This window comes from Natator depressus, chromosome 12, assembly GCF_965152275.1.
Source record: "Natator depressus isolate rNatDep1 chromosome 12, rNatDep2.hap1, whole genome shotgun sequence".
Classification (NCBI taxonomy): Eukaryota; Metazoa; Chordata; order Testudines; family Cheloniidae; genus Natator; species Natator depressus.
In genome coordinates this window covers 40709314-40728248 of record NC_134245.1, presented here as the reverse complement: position 1 = coordinate 40728248, position 18935 = coordinate 40709314, and the positions used below count along the sequence as shown (strand labels likewise).

The following is an 18935-nucleotide window of genomic DNA, read 5'->3' as shown; positions in this document are numbered from 1 at the left end:
CTGCCAAGGCTTCTGCCGAAGATCCAATCATTAGTTTCTTGCCGTTAAACTCCACTGCTCCAGATGCTGCCCTTCTAGCCCAGAGCTTGGGACTCACAGCAGAGAGCAAGTTCCCCTGTCAGGACATGTGGCTAAGCCTCAGAGCTGGCTCACTGCAGATGAGTAAGAGTCTGAGACTGGTTTGAATCTTGTTTTCTGCTAGACCCAAAGAGGCCACTTGCCGTTGTGGTCACAGCAGAGGATCAAGCTCCAACCTGGGCTGAGCCACTAGGGCGTTTCTGTTCCACACCTTCCTACACCAAGCAGGGTGGCTAAAGGACGCCCATGGGGCTCTACAATGCAGCCTGCTGCCTCTCCCACCGATTACAGGTCTCAGCATGCAACGCTCCATCTCGATCCAAGCACTGCTCTGCATACCTAGACTTTCCGGGCTGTAATTCAGGGGTCTGGCAACATGGCCATTTGCTCCTTTTACCCTCTCTACAGCATTTCATTGGACAGAAGTGACGTGTGGGAAGAGGGGATGAGGACAGTAAGATACCTGCCCAAGCCTCTCTTACCACATCAGATTTCTGGACATAGTTCGGAGCAAATGGATGCAGTACCTTTAACAACCTAAAAGAACGTCACAAGGGAAGGTTAGTTCCTCTCCACAGCCATAGCCCTGGGACCTGCATTCCAGACCACCACACCCAAAGTCACCACTGCTCCAAAGAGCCCATCTGAGTCCCTCGGATAGCATTCATCACACTGGCACTTCAGCTAAGAGGCAATCGATTTCATTGAGATGGAGCAGTTTTCTCGCAGCAGCTTCAAGAACAATCATTCATTGTTGGGAGGAGCTCCACATAAAACGCTGAGTCTGCACTATCCTCCCTGCCTGCCGAGATTTCTGCAGTAACATTAAAGACAGTCGGTTATTGGCACAAGCTGACAGTGACAGGCCCATTTGGGTAGTAAGCTCATGTTTCCATCAATTTTCCTGTCCTCTTGAGTTTGCCTGATCACCCCATCTCTTATAACCTGAACAAGAGCACCCTCTGTGCTTTGGAGCAGGAAAACCATCGTGTTTCAGTGAGCTTTGGTAGCACTTGGCCCAATCACCATAAATCTTGTCCAGCTCATTCTCCTCCTCTTGATCTATACCATGCAAGAGCAGGTCTTGAAAGCACACTAGTAAATTACACTGCTTGGTAATGATGCTGAAAAATGGGTGGTGACTGCTGACCAGATTACTTGTCTGCAGTGCTGAAATTACACAACACAGAGGAATCCACATGTTGCAGAGTAAGATGAGGGTCCCTGCCATTGCGCCAAAGCTGAATTTAAATTTAGAATTAAGCTATTACTTTTTCCTTTGCACGTGGTACAGCATCTACTTACACTGAGAATGTTATAGATTTCTCCAAGGGAATTCAATGGGATCAGGAATCTGGAAAACACTATACTATTGACCTCCCCTGATTCTCCGACTTCTGTTGTCAGGAGAAAACATACTGACGGTAGCAGAGGTAAAGAGAACTTTGTTTCTTTCTCACTATTCCTTCAGTGTTTTGAGAGGGACTACCCCAGATGGAAGGAATGCATCACGAAAGAGAGGAATTACACCCATACTTGCTTCCTGCCAAGCATTGGGTAAGCACTGATGGTAAAAGCTAGGTTTTGTGGGAATTAAGACATGTTAGCCCTCTTCCAGGAAGGTTAAAACTGGAAAACCCCTGACAAATTGCAGCTTGACAAAGACACAATATAAATGGAGATTGCTCCCAGCAGCTAGAATGAAGCTTTAGATGGAGTCTAAAGTGATTCACTTCCATGTTCTTGGAACTACTTCCTCTGCAGATCTTTTTTCATAGATTTTAAGGCCAGGAGGCAGGGCTGGATTTAGAGGCAGGCAACACAGGTGACAACTTGGAGGCTGCTGTTTTTGTTGTTAGTGGCAAAAGAGAAAATAGAACGTTTAAAGTAAAATGTTTCAGGTATTCCGTATGTGGCTTCATTTTTCACTAACCTCCTAGAATGATCTAGACCTTTATAGAATCTTGTGGAACCTTCCAGACTTTGAGAACTATATTTTGCTCGAACCTCCTAGAATGTTGTCAGCCATGTCCTCATGGGTATATAAGGGGCAGGGGGTCGCCAGTCAGTGAGATATGAGAACGAACTGAAGTGAATTGACAGCCCAGCTGTGATATTGTGATCCTTGTTTTAGTGTGTAATTGTGAAAGTGTACGTGTGTTTTAAGACTTGACAAGTGTAAGTAGCAACTAATAAAGGACATTTAATGAGACGCCAGAGATATCGATCGAACCCCTATCTACGCAACAAAAAATACTGTTCTTTCTTTTGCCATGCTTAACACATAATGTTTGATGACTTTCTAAGACTGCTGAACACAGATTTTTTGCTCTCCCTAGTACTGTCTGTTTTCCCCCGTAGAAAATAAAAGATGCCCCCGAAGAAGCCTTCAGGAGCTCAGTATAAGAAGCAAAAAACTCAATTGCAATATAGTTTGCAGCAAGAAGCAAATCTGATAGGAAAATATATGAAACAGAACAACACAGGGTTAACATTCTAAGGCGGTCACCTGCAACAACACAATTTAATACTGGTCCACCCAATGTTGGGGCACCGTTCAATCTCTTGATGCGAGTACATTTCCATTACTCTGAAAATTAAAAAGTTTCTCTAAGCTTAGAGGAAACAATTTTTTTTTATTTGCTTATATATGGCATGAATAAATACAGCTTTACAGATCCTAGCATGCAAATTATCTTATAATGAGAGGGATAAATCATGCATGCAAATAGTGCATCGAAGTCGAGAATTGGGCTACAAATGCAATAAAAAATAAGGTATTCGAAAGTTTAACAAATGGAGGGGAGGCACCAAAAAGACTCCTCACCTGGGGCACCATTTGGTCTAGGGCCAGCCCTCCCAGAAGGGACCACTGTGATCATCTAGTTGGACCTCCTGCAGAGCACAGGCATAGAGCCTCACTCAGCGAGCTCTGCATCAAGTCCATGAATTCTGGATGAACTGGAGCATCACTTCTAAAAAGAGACATCTAATCTAGATATAAAAACTCCCAGCAATAGTGAAACCACCATGTCCCTAGATCAGTTCCAATAGTTAATTACCCTCACTGTAAAATATTGACACTTTTTGAACTACTCAAGTTTAGTTCCAGGGAAAGGTATCAGATAACAGCCCTGGAGACTGAAGTTTCCTGTTTATCCAGGAAGAGGAGTGACAGAAACAGCTCAAGTTTCCCCACATTTCACTCCACCCATATGCCTCAGTCCTGATTTGGATGGCAAACGACAGCGAGGAAGGAATTGTCCCCACAGAATGTTTGGTACCACTATTGAGGCTGCCCACACGATCACTGACAGGTGTCAGTTGTGATGTGGACAGCTGCACAGTAAAAACTGGACAGAGAAATTCATTCGATACAGGTCTCCAAACAGCTGCCAGAGGGCAGTGCCCTGGTCACTTCCACCCTATGAGAGATCCTACCAAGCAGCCTGCAGCTGCAAGAATACAGGAAAGCACCTCAGTGCCTTAGTCCTTTTGGCGACAGCTGGTGTTTGCAGTGTACAGAACTCTACATGGCATATGTACTGTGTTTGTTTGTCAATGAGAACTTGAGCGTGACCTTGGGTAGGGGACTCAAATCTGAGTTGAAGGGTTTAGGTATTGGATACATCCTTTGAAAGTGAGATTTAGGATAATCCTAAAATTAGTTAGCTATGCTAGCTTCGGCACGCCCAACTAACTGAGCCAGCTTCCCCCAGCTCATCCCCATTGTCTCAAGCGAAAGGCTGAGCAGACAATGACCGCAGTTTCCAGAAGCAGTTGATGCTCTAGCCTTCTTTTGCTTTTTCCAGCCTACTCTACCTGGGGCACTTAGACACACATCCCTGGCCAATAAGTCACTCCATGAATTCTTCATCCAAGCCATTTCCTGACTTTGTACACCCTAGTGTAACACTGGGCAGCCAAAAAGAACAGTGTATCCTTTGTGGCTGAGTGGTGACATTTCTTTTCCTCCCAACTCCTAATAGGCTTTACCTCTGTTTTGTAACTGTATTCAGCCTGACAACAGCCTTACAGTAAGTATAACAATAAATATTTCTGTTCTGTATCTGGGTAAAACAGATGATGTAGTCATATCATATGGTGATGTGAACAATCTTTCCATTCCGCCAGTATCCCAGGAGGATGTTAAACAGCAGCTACTAAAGTTAGACATTTTTAAATCAGCAGGCCTAGATAACTTGCATCCAAGAGTTTTACAAGAGCTGACTCAGGAGCTTTCTGAACCATTGATGTTGATTTTCGATAAGTCTTGGAGCACTGTGGAAGTTCCAGAAGACTAGAAGAAAGCTAATATTGTGCCAATATTTAAAAAGGGTAAACAGGATGACCTGACTTATTTCAGACATGGCCTGACATAGATCCCAGGCAAAATAATACAGTAGCTGATCCAGGACTTGATTAATAAAGAATTAAAGGAGGGTAATATAATTCATACCACTCAACATGAGTCTATGGAAAACAGATCTGTCAAACTAAACCGGTATCTGGTTTTGATGCGGTTACAAGTTTGGTTGATAAAGGTAACAGTGTTGATCTAGTATATTTAGACTCCTGTAAGGCGTTTGACTTGGTACAGCACTACCTTCTGATAAACTAGAATAATATACAATTAACATGGCACACATTAAATGGCTTAAAAGCTGGCTGCTAGGAATGCAGAATGGCTAGCTATCCTGTGTAAAGATTTAGATTCTACAATCAGCTCCAACACAGAGACAGCGTACCCAAAGAAGCAGGGGTGTGAGATCAGAATAGTAACTCTTTGCCTCATTGCCTGCTGCAAGACTGTCTCCAGAAAGAACAAAGCCTATTTTACCTCAAGTGTGCCTCCAGAGCGACTCTGGCTTCTGGGGAAGGAGCCAAACAGCAAGTTCTCCTATGCTGATTTAGCTCTGTGACCCTTTCCAGTAACACTTCTGGGTGTCGGTGCTTGAAAGGATCCGGAGGTGTCTCTGGGTCACGTCAGAAAAGTAGCAGTCTCCCCACAGTCGTACTTGATACAGGGTTATTCTATGGATTTTGTCTACATGAACATGAGTTCGCAGCAAGCTAAGGTGCAAATCTACCCCGCTGTAGCCTGCTATGGTACACCCCGTCTCAAAAAAGATCTATTGGAATTGGAAGAGGTTCAGAAAAGGGCAACAAAAATTATTAGAGGTATGGAACGGCTGCCATATGAGGAGAGATTAATAAGACTGGGACTTTTCAGCTTGGAAAAGAGATGACTAAGGGGGAATATGATAGAGGTCTATAAAATCATGATTGGTGTGGAGACAGTAAATAAGGAAGTGTTATTTACTCCTTCTCCTATCACATGAACTAGGGGTCACCAAATGAAATTAATAGACAGCCAGATTTAAAACAAACAAAAGGAAGTATTTTTTCACACAACGCACAGTCAACCTGTGGAACTCCTTGTAAGAGGATGTTGTGAAGGCCAAGACTATAACAGGGTTCAAAAAGAACTAGATAACTTCATGGAGGATAGGTCCATTAATGGCTATTAGCCAGGATGGACAGGGATGATGTCCCTTGCCTCTGTTTGCCAGAAGCTGGGAATGGGCAACAGGATGGATCACTTGATGATTACCTGTTCTGTTCATTCCCTCTGGGGCACTTGGCATTGGCCACTGTCGGACGACAGGATACTGGGATAGATGGACCTTTGGTCTGACTCAGTATGGCCATTCTTATGGACTAACTGTCCACACAGACCTTGCTGAAGCACATAAGCAGTTCGATGATGCACTTTGATCTAGTCCCATTTCAAAGAGGATTAGATCAAAGCACATTAACAAACTGTTAATATGTGTCAGCAGGATCCACACAGACAGCCTGCTGGAGGCTATGGTGGGGTGGATGCACACCCCAACTTGCAACAGACTAATTGTTTACATAGACAAAACCTTATTGACGCGGTCCAGGAGTGCTGGAACCTTGGCAGAAGTGGTGGGGCCACGAGGCCCTGCCCCCTAGCCAGGCCAGAGCTGGAACCGGCTGAGCAGTACTAAGAGCCTCCCAGGGAACCCGGGCTGCTGTGGGGAGACTTGGACCCTCCATCTGCCCTGGGTGAGGAACCAAGGGGCCCACCTCAGCCCATCCCACCGAGAAGAGGCTGGTGCCGCTGGCAAGGGCTGCGCTTCATGGTGGGGAAGCTGATCACCTTATCTTCCCCACCCAAAGTGCAGCCCCTGCCGGCACCACTCTGTGCCTGCCCGAGGCTTGCAGCTTGGGTGGGGTAACGCAGCCCCCCGTCCCTTTAAACTATGCCCACATTAAAAAGTGGGCAGGCATGGCTCCCCTGGCTCTGGCGCTCCTGACTCTGCCTTATTTCAGCATTGAGGCTGCAGTGGAGATTTTGTTTTCTTTTATAGTTTAGAATATTCATCTTAAGTGGCTCAGCAGGTCCCAGACTTGAAGACTGACTTCGGACGTACAGTTTTCTCTTCAATCCTTAGGCAACAGCTACACATACTAGAGATCCAGATGAGATACTGTACCTTGAACACATCTTCCACGCAGCGGCTGAGCTCTGCCTCTTTCACCAGCACAGTCCCTGCTGGTAAGTCTTCCATTGCCATCTCTAAAAAAACCACAGAGCATGAGCATCCAGACTCTGCTGCCACGTGCACCTTCAAAGAGTAGCCTCTGGGAGCAGGAGAGTGACACTGTCCTGGCACATGGCTACAGCACCCAAAGCAGTTTAGTAGAGCAACACTGGACCCACATGCAAATAGGTTATAGGATAATAGATGGAGGGAAGTGAAGAGTTAAGGGTGAAATCAGCAGCCTCCAGGTCTACTATACAAAGTTAGGCTGACATAAGCCACCTTGCGTTGATCTAGTTGCACCTGTGTCTACACTTAAATTGGTCTCCAATTCATGTAAGTGCTCCATCACGCTGACATAGTACCACCACCTCCCTGAGTGGCATTGAGCCATGGAGCATGTATTGAGGTTGATTCAGCATGAGTGTAAACGCTGCGCTGCCTATGTCGACCCTAACAGTCCTCCAGCAGCTGTCCCACAATGCCCAACACTGACCTCTCTGGTCTCAGTTGTGAACTCCACTGCCCGGGGTCATGCAGACTGGAAGCACGCTAGGCCCCCCCTCCCCTCCCTTTAAAGCCCTGCAAATTCTTGAAATGCCTTTTCCTGATTGCCCGGAATGGTGAGCACACCTAGCAGCTCTCCATTATTGCATGCAACTGCCCAGCTGACCATGAAGCCTACATGCACTACACACAGAATCACAGGACTGGAAGGGACTCGAGAGGTCTCTAGTCCAGTCCCCTGCACTCATGGCAGGACTAAGTATTATCTAGACCATCCCTGGGATTCCACAGCCGCCCTAGGCAATTTATTCCAGTGCTTAACCACTCTGACAGGAAGTTTTTCCTAATGTTCAACCTAACCCTCCCTTGCTGCAATTTAAGTCGATTCCTTCTTGTCCTATCCTCGGAGGTTAAGGAGGATAACTTTTCTCCCTCCTCCTTGTAACAACCTTTTTCGTACTTGAAAAATGTTATACCCCCTCTCAGTCTTCTCTTCTCCAGACTAAACAAACCCAATTTTTTCAATCTTCCCTCATACGTCATGTTTTCTAGACCTTTAATCATTTTTGTTGCTCTTCTCTGGACTTTCTCCAATTTGTCCACATCTTTCCTGAAATGTGGCGCCCAGATCTGGACACAATACTCCAGTTGAGGCCTACTCAGTGCGGAGTAGAGCGGGAGAATTACTTCTCGTGTCTTGCTTACATGCTCCAGCCTGGAGTAGACAGGAGATATTGGATCCCCTGGGCCTGTGGGGAGAGGAGGCTGTGTAGGCACTGCTATGGACCAGCCATAGAGATATCAACATCTACGAGCAGATTGCACGGGGATGCAGGAGAAGGGACCAGCAGTAGCGACACATGAAAGCGAAGGCACTGTAGAAGGCATACCAGAAGACCAGGGAGGCCAACAGTAGACCCGGTGTCAAGCTACAGACCTGCCGTTTTACAAAGAGCCGCATGCCATACTTGGTGGAGACACCACCAGCACCCCGCACACCACCATGGATGCTTCCAAGGAGTCAAGCCACAGGCCTCTAGCCTGAAAAGTGAGGAGGAGGAGGAGGAAGGGGAGGAGCTGGGGACACGTGACCAGGGGATTCAGCTATGCTGCAAGTCAGGGCCTGTTTGAGACTGCACCACAGTGTAGCCAGGGCAAGGGGGGAGGATGTGTGGGTAAGGACGTACTGTAAATTTATTTCCCATTACAGTGATGGCAATGTTACAAGAGACATTGACAAAACCACAGCAATTTTGTGCACTCCGCCAACATTAATTGGAAGCGAGAACACCTGATAGTCAGGAATAACTTGGGTGTCGTGTAAGCATACAAAATAGCTGCAGTTTTGCTGATAAGGATAAAAAGTAAAAATTAGAAGAACCATGAGAATGGGTTGAAGTGTCGATAGCTAACATTATATCTAGGACAGTGGTCACCAACCCCGTTGATCACGATCGACAGGTTGATCCTGGGGACTCTCCCTATCAATCGCGATCTCTGGTGGTGTAGCAGGGCTGCTGCAGCCCCACACTGCTCCCAAAAGTGGCCAGAGTGCCCCAGCGGCCCTGGGTGGGTGGGGGAGCACAAGAGTCTCCACGCACTGCTCCTGCCAGCAAGCACCACCCCCACAGCTCCCATTGGCCGGGAACGGGAAACTGTGGCCAATGGGAGCTTTGGGGGAGGTGCCTGCAGAGAGGTATAGCATGCAGAACCACATCCCCCTACCCCCAAGGGGCCACAGAGGTGCGTTGGCCCATTCCGGGAGCAGCTTGGGGCCAGGGCAGGCAGGGAGCCTGCCTTAGCCTCGTTGTGCCACCAACCAGGAGCTGCCCACGGAAAGTGCCACCCAGCGGGAGGCCACACTCCAACCCACAGCCCTGAGCCCCCTCCCAGAGCCAACACCCCAAACCCCAGCCCTGAGCTCCCTCCCAGAGCCAGCACCCCACACCTCCTCCTGCACCCTGAACCCCCTCCTGCACTCCAAGCCCCTGCCCCATCCCAGAGCTCCTCCTGCACCCAAAAACCCTCCCAGAGCTTGCACCCCTCACCTCTTCCTGCACCCCAACCCCCTACCCCAGGCTCAGCCCAGAGCCTCCTTCCACACTGCTAACCTCTTGGCCCCAACCCAGAGCCCGCACGCCCTCCCAAACCCCTTCCCCAGCCCAGTGAAAGTGAGTGAGGGTGGGAGAGAGTGAGCGATGGGGGGGGGGGGGGGGGGATGGAGTGAATGTGGCTTTGGGGAAGGAGCGGGGCAGATCCTGGGTTGCCCTTAAATTTAAAAAGTGGTCTTGGGCATAAAAAGGTTGGAGACCATTGATCTAGGTGTTCCTGATTAGGAGTTTTTGCTAACGTTATGGCTAGGAGCTGCTTGCTGATGACAGGAAAATTGTTCATTTGCAAGGGTTACCATGAGTTATGTGCTTTGTTTTGAACAACCTATAAAAACATAAGTCAGAATATGTAAATTGGAGAAGTTTATCTACTTGCTCAGAGGCTGACATCCCACGCCCCAGCAGCTAGGAGGAAGGGTGGCCACCAGAAACCTGCCACTGACCACTCGACACCACCTCAGACTTTGGAAGTAGCAGCAGCCCTGCCACTTGAGTCATTTAACAGTGTGGCAGAGATTGAACAAAGCACTGAAGAACATAATGTAACACCTTTGCTGGGTGAGCAAATGGAGCAGGTGACTTAGCACAGGAAGGTATCACCCATCCCACTGCACGCCATACTATAAACAGATTGCGCTCCTCCCACCACTTCCCACAGCAAAAACCAGGCCTCCATGCACGAATGTGACTGATTTCAGAGAACAAAGTCACTCCTCAAACCTCTTTAAGAATGGACCATATGTAGCTATCATGGGGTGGAATCAGAATCTGGGACGTGTCTCAAATTCAACCCACCCAGCTGTTCCTTAAGCAGCACAACCAGAAAGAGGCAGAGGTCACAGCAGGCTATAAAGACAAAGTGTTCCTGGACCAATGTCTCTTTCTACATGTTCCAGTTTGAGCCTAGACACTGAGCAGCCAGACAGACAATCAAGAGGAACCCTTGATGGAAGGACCAGGACCCCGGATCTGCAGAGAGATTACTCCCTGGGATTTGTTTCAGGGGGATGAGCCCAAAGAAAGAGAACCGATCTTCCCTTCTCAAGTGAGAGGGTTTGCTGGATATGTTATGGGACCACATGACCAAGACAGATGGACCGTTACCTGCCATATCCCAGTATTGGAGAAGCGGTGCTAGCATGGGATGGAGCAAATATTTCCCTGCCAGCTGAGGGCATTCTCTGGCCATAGTGAGAAGGGAAGTGGTGGCAACTCTCTGGAACTGGTGTGCCGTCAGCGTATCCTGAATATGCAATAAGTCTAGAATCTGGAATGGAAATTTCACATACAACATAGGTCAGGAAACAGAGAGAGCATACAGACTATGGGCTAAGCACACAATCCCCTGCTCATGAGCGCTGCAGACATGCTCTGGTGAGAACGGGGTGAGAACGGGGAAAGAAGGGCATACCTGTGGGCACACCTGCCGGTAGTAATCCTCCAGGGACAGAGATTGCTGAGGACAGGAAGCCAAGATCCTAGCAACCACGTCACACTTTCTCCAGTCTGCAGCTGCTGCTTCAGCGCCACTGCCACCAGCTACCCCGACTGAAAGCAAAGGAGAGCGGGACACAGACCCCATTAGACTCTGGCATTCCAAACAACAGCTCCGTTTTTTCTGAAGCCACACGTTTAAGGCTAAAAGTTGGATTTTTGTTTTTAACAATCTCCTCAGCCCAGGTGTCTTTCAGATGACTGCCCTGCTGCTTTGGAGGAAGGGAACAAAGTGTTATCAAAGGCCTTGGACTCCAGCAGTCAACTCCAACTCACAAGCATAACAACCAAGCACTGGAGGCAGGTGGTGATCTCAAGACCCTCTCAGAGAGCCACAGCACAAGACTGACCACCCTGGCCGGGGCTCTGGGAGTGCAGGCTATGGAACACACGTCCCAGAGGTCAGGTCAAGAGGTTAGTCTTGGAGAGAAACCCCTTCCTGGGCTAATTGGCCAGAGGGGGGCAGTGGTAAGCCTTGACATCCCAAACCCTATTGGGTGTGGAATCGATCTCACTCCTCTCCCAGATGATCATCATTTACTAACACAGAGCACTGTTCCCGTGCACCAATGCCCTTTACAGAAATAGGAGCTAATAAAAAGATCAACAATACAGATCTTTAAAAACAAACTTATTCTTCACAAGAGTGAGGAACTGGCATTTCATATGCACTGGTATTTTTGCCCTAGGTTTTGTCATTTTATTTATATTTTCTCAATAATTGTAGAGGTTTCCAGGTACAGAACCCAGAAATGTAACAACACACCCTGACAAAAGGTGTCTTGAAGTTCAGGAGCTCAGTACTCCCTTTTTAAGGTCAGAAGCAAGCATAACCTGTGTGTGTAAGTATTTATAGTCTAATTAAAGAGGAAATCTCTTATGTGAGGGTCCCCATAATGCTATTCCAGCTTATTATTTCATGGGATGGAAAGATCTCTGACCCACCCTGGGAAGTCTCATTTCATTCATAATCTGTAAAACAGAAATGACAGTGTCTGAGCAACATACTTACTTCCTGCTCCCTCCATGATGCCCCGGACCACAGCCTGAACCCCACTGGGTTTCATCAGCCTCTCCGAGAGCAGCTGTCCACAGAGACGCCGAAGCCAAGCTGGAGCTTGGGCAAGGGGCTGCTTCACCTCTTGTCCAGGGGACTGCAAGCACTGAAAGGATATGGAGAGGGGGATAGGAAATGTATTTTCTTTAGAGAATGGTGCAAGCTCTCCCAGATGTGCAAGACGACATGCTCTCTGCCATGAAGGGCTTTGATGTATGTCATGGCAGGAACACAGCACAGAGGGGAATTTTCTAAAAATCACTTCACCACCCAATGGCACCAAGATAATTAGGGTTTAATTAGGTGGGCTGAGCATCCCAGGAGCCTCTCCTCCATGCAGATATTTCTTTCCCTAAATTACATTCTCCTGGGGTTATGCATCAGCTTTGACTGTCTCACTACCAGTGAGAGACACAGGGGGTTCTCAGTATGAATCAGGGCTCATTGCGCTCAAGAGGAGAGCAATTCCAACTCCAGTGACTGCAGGGCACAGTAATAAAGCACTGTGGTGAGAAGACAGAGAATACAAATCTATAGGTTACGTGGTCAAGAAAGGAAACAACCCGAGTGTGTATCAGTATTAGGACAGGTGCTGTTCCAGTACAAACACCAGTGCCATCTAGAGTTTGCAAACCTAGAAATCATGAAGTCTGCATGGACAGCATTTGCTGTCACCTGTCATACCAACAGTGGAAAAGGTGGGTGCATGTTTGCTTTACTGAGGAAGTAGCTCAGGGGATTCTCTCACCTTTTTTCTTTACAAGGCAGCCCTCACTTCCAGGTTAAACAGCTACATTAAATAAAAAGGGTGTTTATGGAGGAAGAAAGATCAAATAAGAACGAATCAGTGCAGATTCAAAGCTACTGGCAACCCAGGTCAAAACTGATCAGAAGTGTCCAGCTGCTTTATTTAATGAGATCTGACACCCCGAATCCTTCAACGGACTGTTCTTTCATGTTGCTTTAACCTAACCTCCATCCTAGACAGCAGCTTTCTTTAAAGAGCAGCTGCCCTCCCTTTAAGCCTCCAGTGCTAAGTGAAAACAATTGCAGCTCAAAATTATCAACTTTGATTGACACCTGCCAGTCCAAACAGATGGATCAGCATAACGCTATACAGTTGGAGCACAAGAATACTGCTGACACTATTCAGATAAGCAATTAGAAAAGATATTTAAATGACTATGTATTGAGGATCCATACAAGATTCTTGAAAGGAAAATCTAATATTCTCCTTGCCAGTAAATCTAGCAGTATAAGCCAAGCGTTTCTGAACACACAATTCCAATTTAGGGGCAGTACTGTACTGTGCATTAGGGTTTTAAAACCAAGGCTCAGATTTCTCATTTCACCAGAAGTGGTACACTGAATTCCTGACAGCAACATAGTTCTCAGTGTGCTGAATTCCCCTGGTTCTCCCAGTTTACAGCCCCACAGAGCACCCTGAAACATGGCCTAGTTTAAATTGCTACATGGGAGGAAAGACGTGCATCTAGCTGCAATTCCTCTGTTCATTTAAAGCCAAGTACCAGTCTTTTCCCAGCAGTCCTGTACAGATTGAAATTAGGAATTGTCAGTTTCACAGGCTAATCCCACATTCCCCATCTCCCTTTTTGTTTTTGAACACATTGCACATAGCCCTGGAAAGTGTGGCCATAATGGATATTTACTCAAGGTAGCGCCTCATAGCCTGAAGATAAATCGATGCCTGTTTTGCCAGAGTGACATAGGAAAGTTACAGGACAAGACACTTCACCAGAAGGACAGCCATGTTGGAAGCTTGACAGAATACAAACTGCTGAACTGATGCTGTACTGGCTTTGACGGAAGCCGACGGTATGTACATACACTCCAGGGAGTTCTGGGCAAAGCACAGCTAACCCGATGAACAAAGCATTGCCAGGAATGTCTATTTACTATTCATAGAGCACGCAAAGCGTACAAGGTGTTTCTCAGAACAATTTCTTTGCAAAGAAGAAAGTGTGGAGCTGTAGTCAGCTTGTGGAATTGACAAGCGCTGTATTCTAGCTACAAGGGTAAATGCACAAAAATTAACATTCCAAATTATGGCTCTCACAGCAACACTGCTTTATTGCAGGCATCACAAGTAGAATTTTTATTACTATTTTATGCCATAAATATTTATGTTCAGTGTGACAGGGTCACTGTTGCTGTAGAGCCACAATTTTGCTGATTTTTGTGCATTTATATTCTAATCCATAATGTTTTATTAACATATGTTTGCATTATTCATTACTAGTAAGATAGCCAAGTTTCTAGGACAAATAGCCCAGCCAATCTCAGAGTGGAGGAAGTAGTCATCAATGTGTATTTAGCACAAATTCAGCTGGTTTGTCAGGAAGCATACAAACCAGCCACAACGAGCCAGATTCATCCCTGCTGATACAGCATAATATTTGGTGAAGCAACATAGCTTCACCAAATATAATGCTGGATCCAGAACATCATCTTCTCTAGGGAAGAAGCTTCTGCGCTTCTATTATCTTTTCAAGAAAATAGATTCACTCCTAGTATGTAGCTTGAATAAAAATAAAACAAAGCTTCCAAATGCAAGTCTCTGCTGCATATTCCAAACCCCACATCTTCATCCCACTGGTTGGACAGGTAGCTAGGAAATTGCAGTTTAATGCTTTAGCACAGGGGTGGGCAAACTACGGACTGGGGGCCACATCCAGCCCTTCAGACCTTTTAATCCAGCCCTCGAGCTCCTGCCAGGGAGCGGGGTCGGGGGCTTGCCTGACTCCACACGTTCCGTGGGTCCCAGAAGCAGCGGCATGTCCCGCATCCAGCTCCTACGCATAGGGGCAGCCAGGGGGCTCCGCACACTGCCCCCGCCCCAAGTGCTGGCTCTGCAGCTCCCATTGGCCAGGAGCCATGGCCAATGGGAGCTGCAGGGACGGCGCCTGCGGACAGGGCAGCGCGCAGAGTAACCTGGCCATGCCTCCGCATAGGAGCCAGAGGGGGGACATGCCGCTACTTCCAGGAGCTGCTTGAGATAAGCGCCACCCAGAGTCTGCACCCCTGACCTCCTCCCGTGACCCATCCCCCTGCTCCAGCCCTGATCTCTCTCCTCCCTCCAAACCCCTCGGTACCAGCCTGGACCACCCTCCTGCACTCCAAACCCCACCCCAGAGACCACACCCCCAGCTGGAGCCCTCCCCCCCCGCACACCAACCCCCAGCCTCCTCCCGCACCCTGAACTCCTCATTTCTGGCCCCACTCCAGAGCCCACACCCCCAGCCGGAGTCCTCCTCCCCACCCCCCGCACCTCAACCCCCAGTTTCATGAGCATTCACGGCCTGCCATACAATTTCCATATCCAGATGTGGCCCTCAGGCCAAAAAGTTTGCCCCACCCCTGCCCTAGCATATCATATTCCAGCTCCTGTACCACTGGAAGGTGCAGGCACTGGAGACAGCCTTATGAATCAGATTCCCTTCCCCCACCTCCTGACCAGCTACAGAACCAGTTGGCATCCTTGGTACCTGTTTGGATCCACCCTGAAGTACAAGCAGTTCCTGGACCACTAGCGGTTGGTAGACTCGATCCAAGACACTCTTCAAGGCCTCCCTGCTGCGGGTTCTCTGCTCTTCTGTAAGGCCCTGAAAAACAACAGGTCTCTGTGCTGGAATATGAATACAGCACAGACAAACAGTAAAGCAGCACAGGGCACGTATTTTGCTAGGTCCTGGCTCCCTCTACTGGACCATTAGCAACGTATAAGACATCGACTGGAAAACATCCAGGTGGGTATCTAGAGACCACTCTAAATTCTGTCTGACACAGGGTGTTTTTTAGTTAAGGCAAATATATACAAAAACTGTTCAGGAACAACTGTTACAGGGGAACTGCCACACACACTCAAGGAACAAATACAAAAAACAACCCTGCAAGAGTAAAAAGAATGCAGGCAAAAGTCCAGCAGCAGAGTGGGGTCCATCCTGTTTATTGCAGTGAATGCAGCGATTACTTGCCTTGTGGGCAGGTGGTGTAGGTGCATTCGGTGCAAGCAGCTCGTGGCTCTCAGAGACCGAATATGAGCTATTGAAATGAGAGTTTCCAAACTGGAGGAGCTAAGAGAGACAGCGAGATACACAGATGAGACTTTGCGGGACACATGCCTGGTCTACACTACAGTTAGGTTGACATAAGACAGTTTTCCTTGGCCTAACTCTCTAACTGTCTACACTAGACTGGTGCACCCACCAATGGAAGTCGTCCACTACACTGACCTCATAACTCCACCTCTGCGAGAGGCGTAGCACTCAGGTTGATGTACTAGGGCGACACAGTGTCTGTGTAGTAATTGCGTTACTTACATTACCCGTTGGCTGTTGGCCCAGTACGGGACTCACAGCTGGATCCCTGACAGCACAGAGCCCCGTTGTCGGGCAGCTGACAACCGGGAGCCCCGCTGCCACCTCCCAGTGAGGGATTGTCAGGGGAGGAGAGCCCGGGCTTGGGCTCTCCTCTCCATCGCATCCCTTACTGGGAGGTGGCAGCGGGGCTCCGGGTTGTCAATACCTCTTCTCGGCTGTCAGCCCTGGCAGCAGAGCTTACAGTGGGATCCTCCCCATCCCCACCTCAGGGCTGAGAGTCTAAGCTGTGACACCAGCACTGGGCTCATTTACATAGCAAGGAGCCTACCAGCAGTGAAATTGACATTCTTGTCTGTTTCAGGGCTGCTATTATTTCACATTTCCTCTCTGGCTCTGGCTGTCAGCCCCAGGACAGGAGTCCAGCTGTAAGCCCCACCTTGGACCGGCTGACAGCCAGAGAGGAACAGTGAAATAATAGCAGCCATGAAACTGACAAGCATGTCAACTGTGAAATTGAGCCCTGTGCCTGGCTCACAGCTGGGGCTGTCGGCCCTGAGGCAGGAGGAGGGCTCCAGCTGTGAACCCTGTGTGGCTATCAGTGCCCCACGCTCCGGCTGTCAGTGCCCCACAATGCCCCACTTCAGTTGGTACAAGCGCTATTGGTGAGGATGCGCAGCACCGGCAGAAGGAGGGTAGTAATGGACACAAACAGCCGATTTAATTACTGTATTGGCTGCAGGTCGACCTAACTTAAGTTGACCTAATTTTGTAGTGTAGACAAGCCCAAAGTAGAGCACTTCCACCCCCACTATGACAGTCTCTGTGCTGCCGAGGAGGAAAGTCTCAGGGAAGCGAACATCAAGCTGGAGCGGAGTGAAACAATCCCAAAGTTGGGACCCTACTTCCAGATGATGTCATAGTGTGAAAGAATACTGAGGATACCTTTCTGGGGTAGAGGGCCCCTGTTATTAGGAAGAGACAGGTAATAGTAACGGGGGATTTGATTATTAGAAATATACATTGTGGGGTTTTGATGACAAGGAGAACCATATGGTGAATTGCCTGCCGGGTGCAAAGGTTGTCAACCTCTCAAGACATTTAGACAGCCTTATGCATAGGGTTGGAGAGGAGCTGGTGGTCATGGTACGTGTAGGTAACACTGACATATGGAAAGGTAGGAGAGCGATCCTGGAGACCTAATTTAGTCTGCTAGGTAAGAGATTAAAGTCCAGGACTTCCAGGGTGGCATTCTCTGAAATGTTCCCAGTGCCACGCGCAGGGCCAGGTAGACAGGCAGAACTGCAGGGTCTCAATGAGTGGATGAGACAATGGTGTTCGGAGGAGGGATTTAGGTTTATTAGGAACTGGGGAATCTTTTGGGAAAGGAGAAGCCTATACAGGAAGGATGGGCTCTGCCTAAACCAAAATGGAACCAGATTGCTGGTATGTAAAATTATAAAGGTCACAGAGGAGTTTTTAAACTAAGGAGTGGGGGAAACTGATAGGTGCCGAGGAGCACATGGTTCATACATCCCATATGGGAGGATTTATTAAAGGGAATATTCTGTATCCTTGTAACGAGGAGAGGATAGAAGTTGACAAAGTACAGGTAGGAACTGAAGAGAAACAGACAACAAAAAAGAGTCCCCATTCAATTACATCACACGAAGGCAGACTAATTTTATAAGTGCTTGGATACAAATGCAAGAAGTCTAAATAGTAAGATGGGTGAACTTGACTGCCTGGTATTAAATGAGGATACTGATATAATAGGAATCATAGAAACTTGGTAGAATGATGATCAATGGGACCCGGTAATATCAGGGTACAAAATATATAGGAGTGGGTCACACTGGTGGGGGAGTGGCACTGTATGTGAAAGAAAGCATAGAGTCAAATACAGTAAAAGTCTTAAATGAATTAAAACAGTACCATAGAATCTCTATGGATAGAAATTCCAAGCCTGAATAATAAGAGTATAGCAATAGGAATATACTACCAACCACCTGACCAGGATGGTGACAATGATTGTGAAATGCTCAGGGAGATTAGAGAGGCTACCAAAACAGAAGACCCAATAATAATGGGGGATTTCAACTATCCACATATTGACAAGGAACATGTCACCTCAGAAATACAATGTCTATACACCAGTAATGGCTGCTTCTTGGAGCAGCTAGTCCTGGATCACACAGGGAGAGAGGCAATTCTTGATTTAGTCCAAAGTGGGGGACAGGATCTGATTCAAGAAATGAATATAGCTGAACCGCTTGGTAATAGTGACCATAATGTAATTAAATTCAACACTCTTGTAGGGGGGAAAATACCAGAGAAACCCACCACAGTAGCATTTAGCTTCAAAAAAGAGACCTACACAAAAAATGAGGCGGCTAGTTAAATGGAAATTAAAATGAACAGTCTCAAGAGTGAAATGCCTGTAAGCTGCATAAAAACTTCATAAAAACACAGTAATCGAGACCCAAACTAAATGTATACCCCAAAATGAAAAAAAAAAAGTAAGAGGACCCAAAAAAATGCCAGCATGGCTAAACAACAGAGTAAAAGAAGTGGTTAGAGACAAAGACATCCTTTAGAAATTTGAAATCAAATTCTGCTGAGGACAATAGAAAGAAACACAAACTCTGGCAAGTCTAGGCAGGCCAAAAAAGAATTTAAAGAACTACTAACCAAAGACACAAAAGCTAACAACAAACTTTTTTAATTACATCAAAAGCAGGAAGCCTGGCAAACAATCAGTGAGGCCATTGAGCGAGCA

General features: G+C 47.4%; 1 protein-coding gene across 2 annotated transcripts in view; it reads right to left on the bottom strand.

Moving 5' to 3' along the window:
• The window catches only part of TANGO6 (transport and golgi organization 6 homolog), an 87726-nt gene that overhangs the window by 63435 nt on the left and 5356 nt on the right, over positions 1-18935 (bottom strand). For both annotated transcript variants that reach the window (XM_074969224.1, XM_074969223.1), the window contains exons 3-7: positions 15326-15442; positions 11775-11925; positions 10680-10816; positions 10373-10535; positions 6603-6685 (exon numbers count right to left, since the gene is read on the bottom strand). In XM_074969224.1, coding sequence (XP_074825325.1) covers positions 6603-6685; positions 10373-10535; positions 10680-10816; positions 11775-11925; positions 15326-15442 — 651 coding nt within the window. The remainder of the gene's footprint in view (positions 1-6602; positions 6686-10372; positions 10536-10679; positions 10817-11774; positions 11926-15325; positions 15443-18935) is intronic.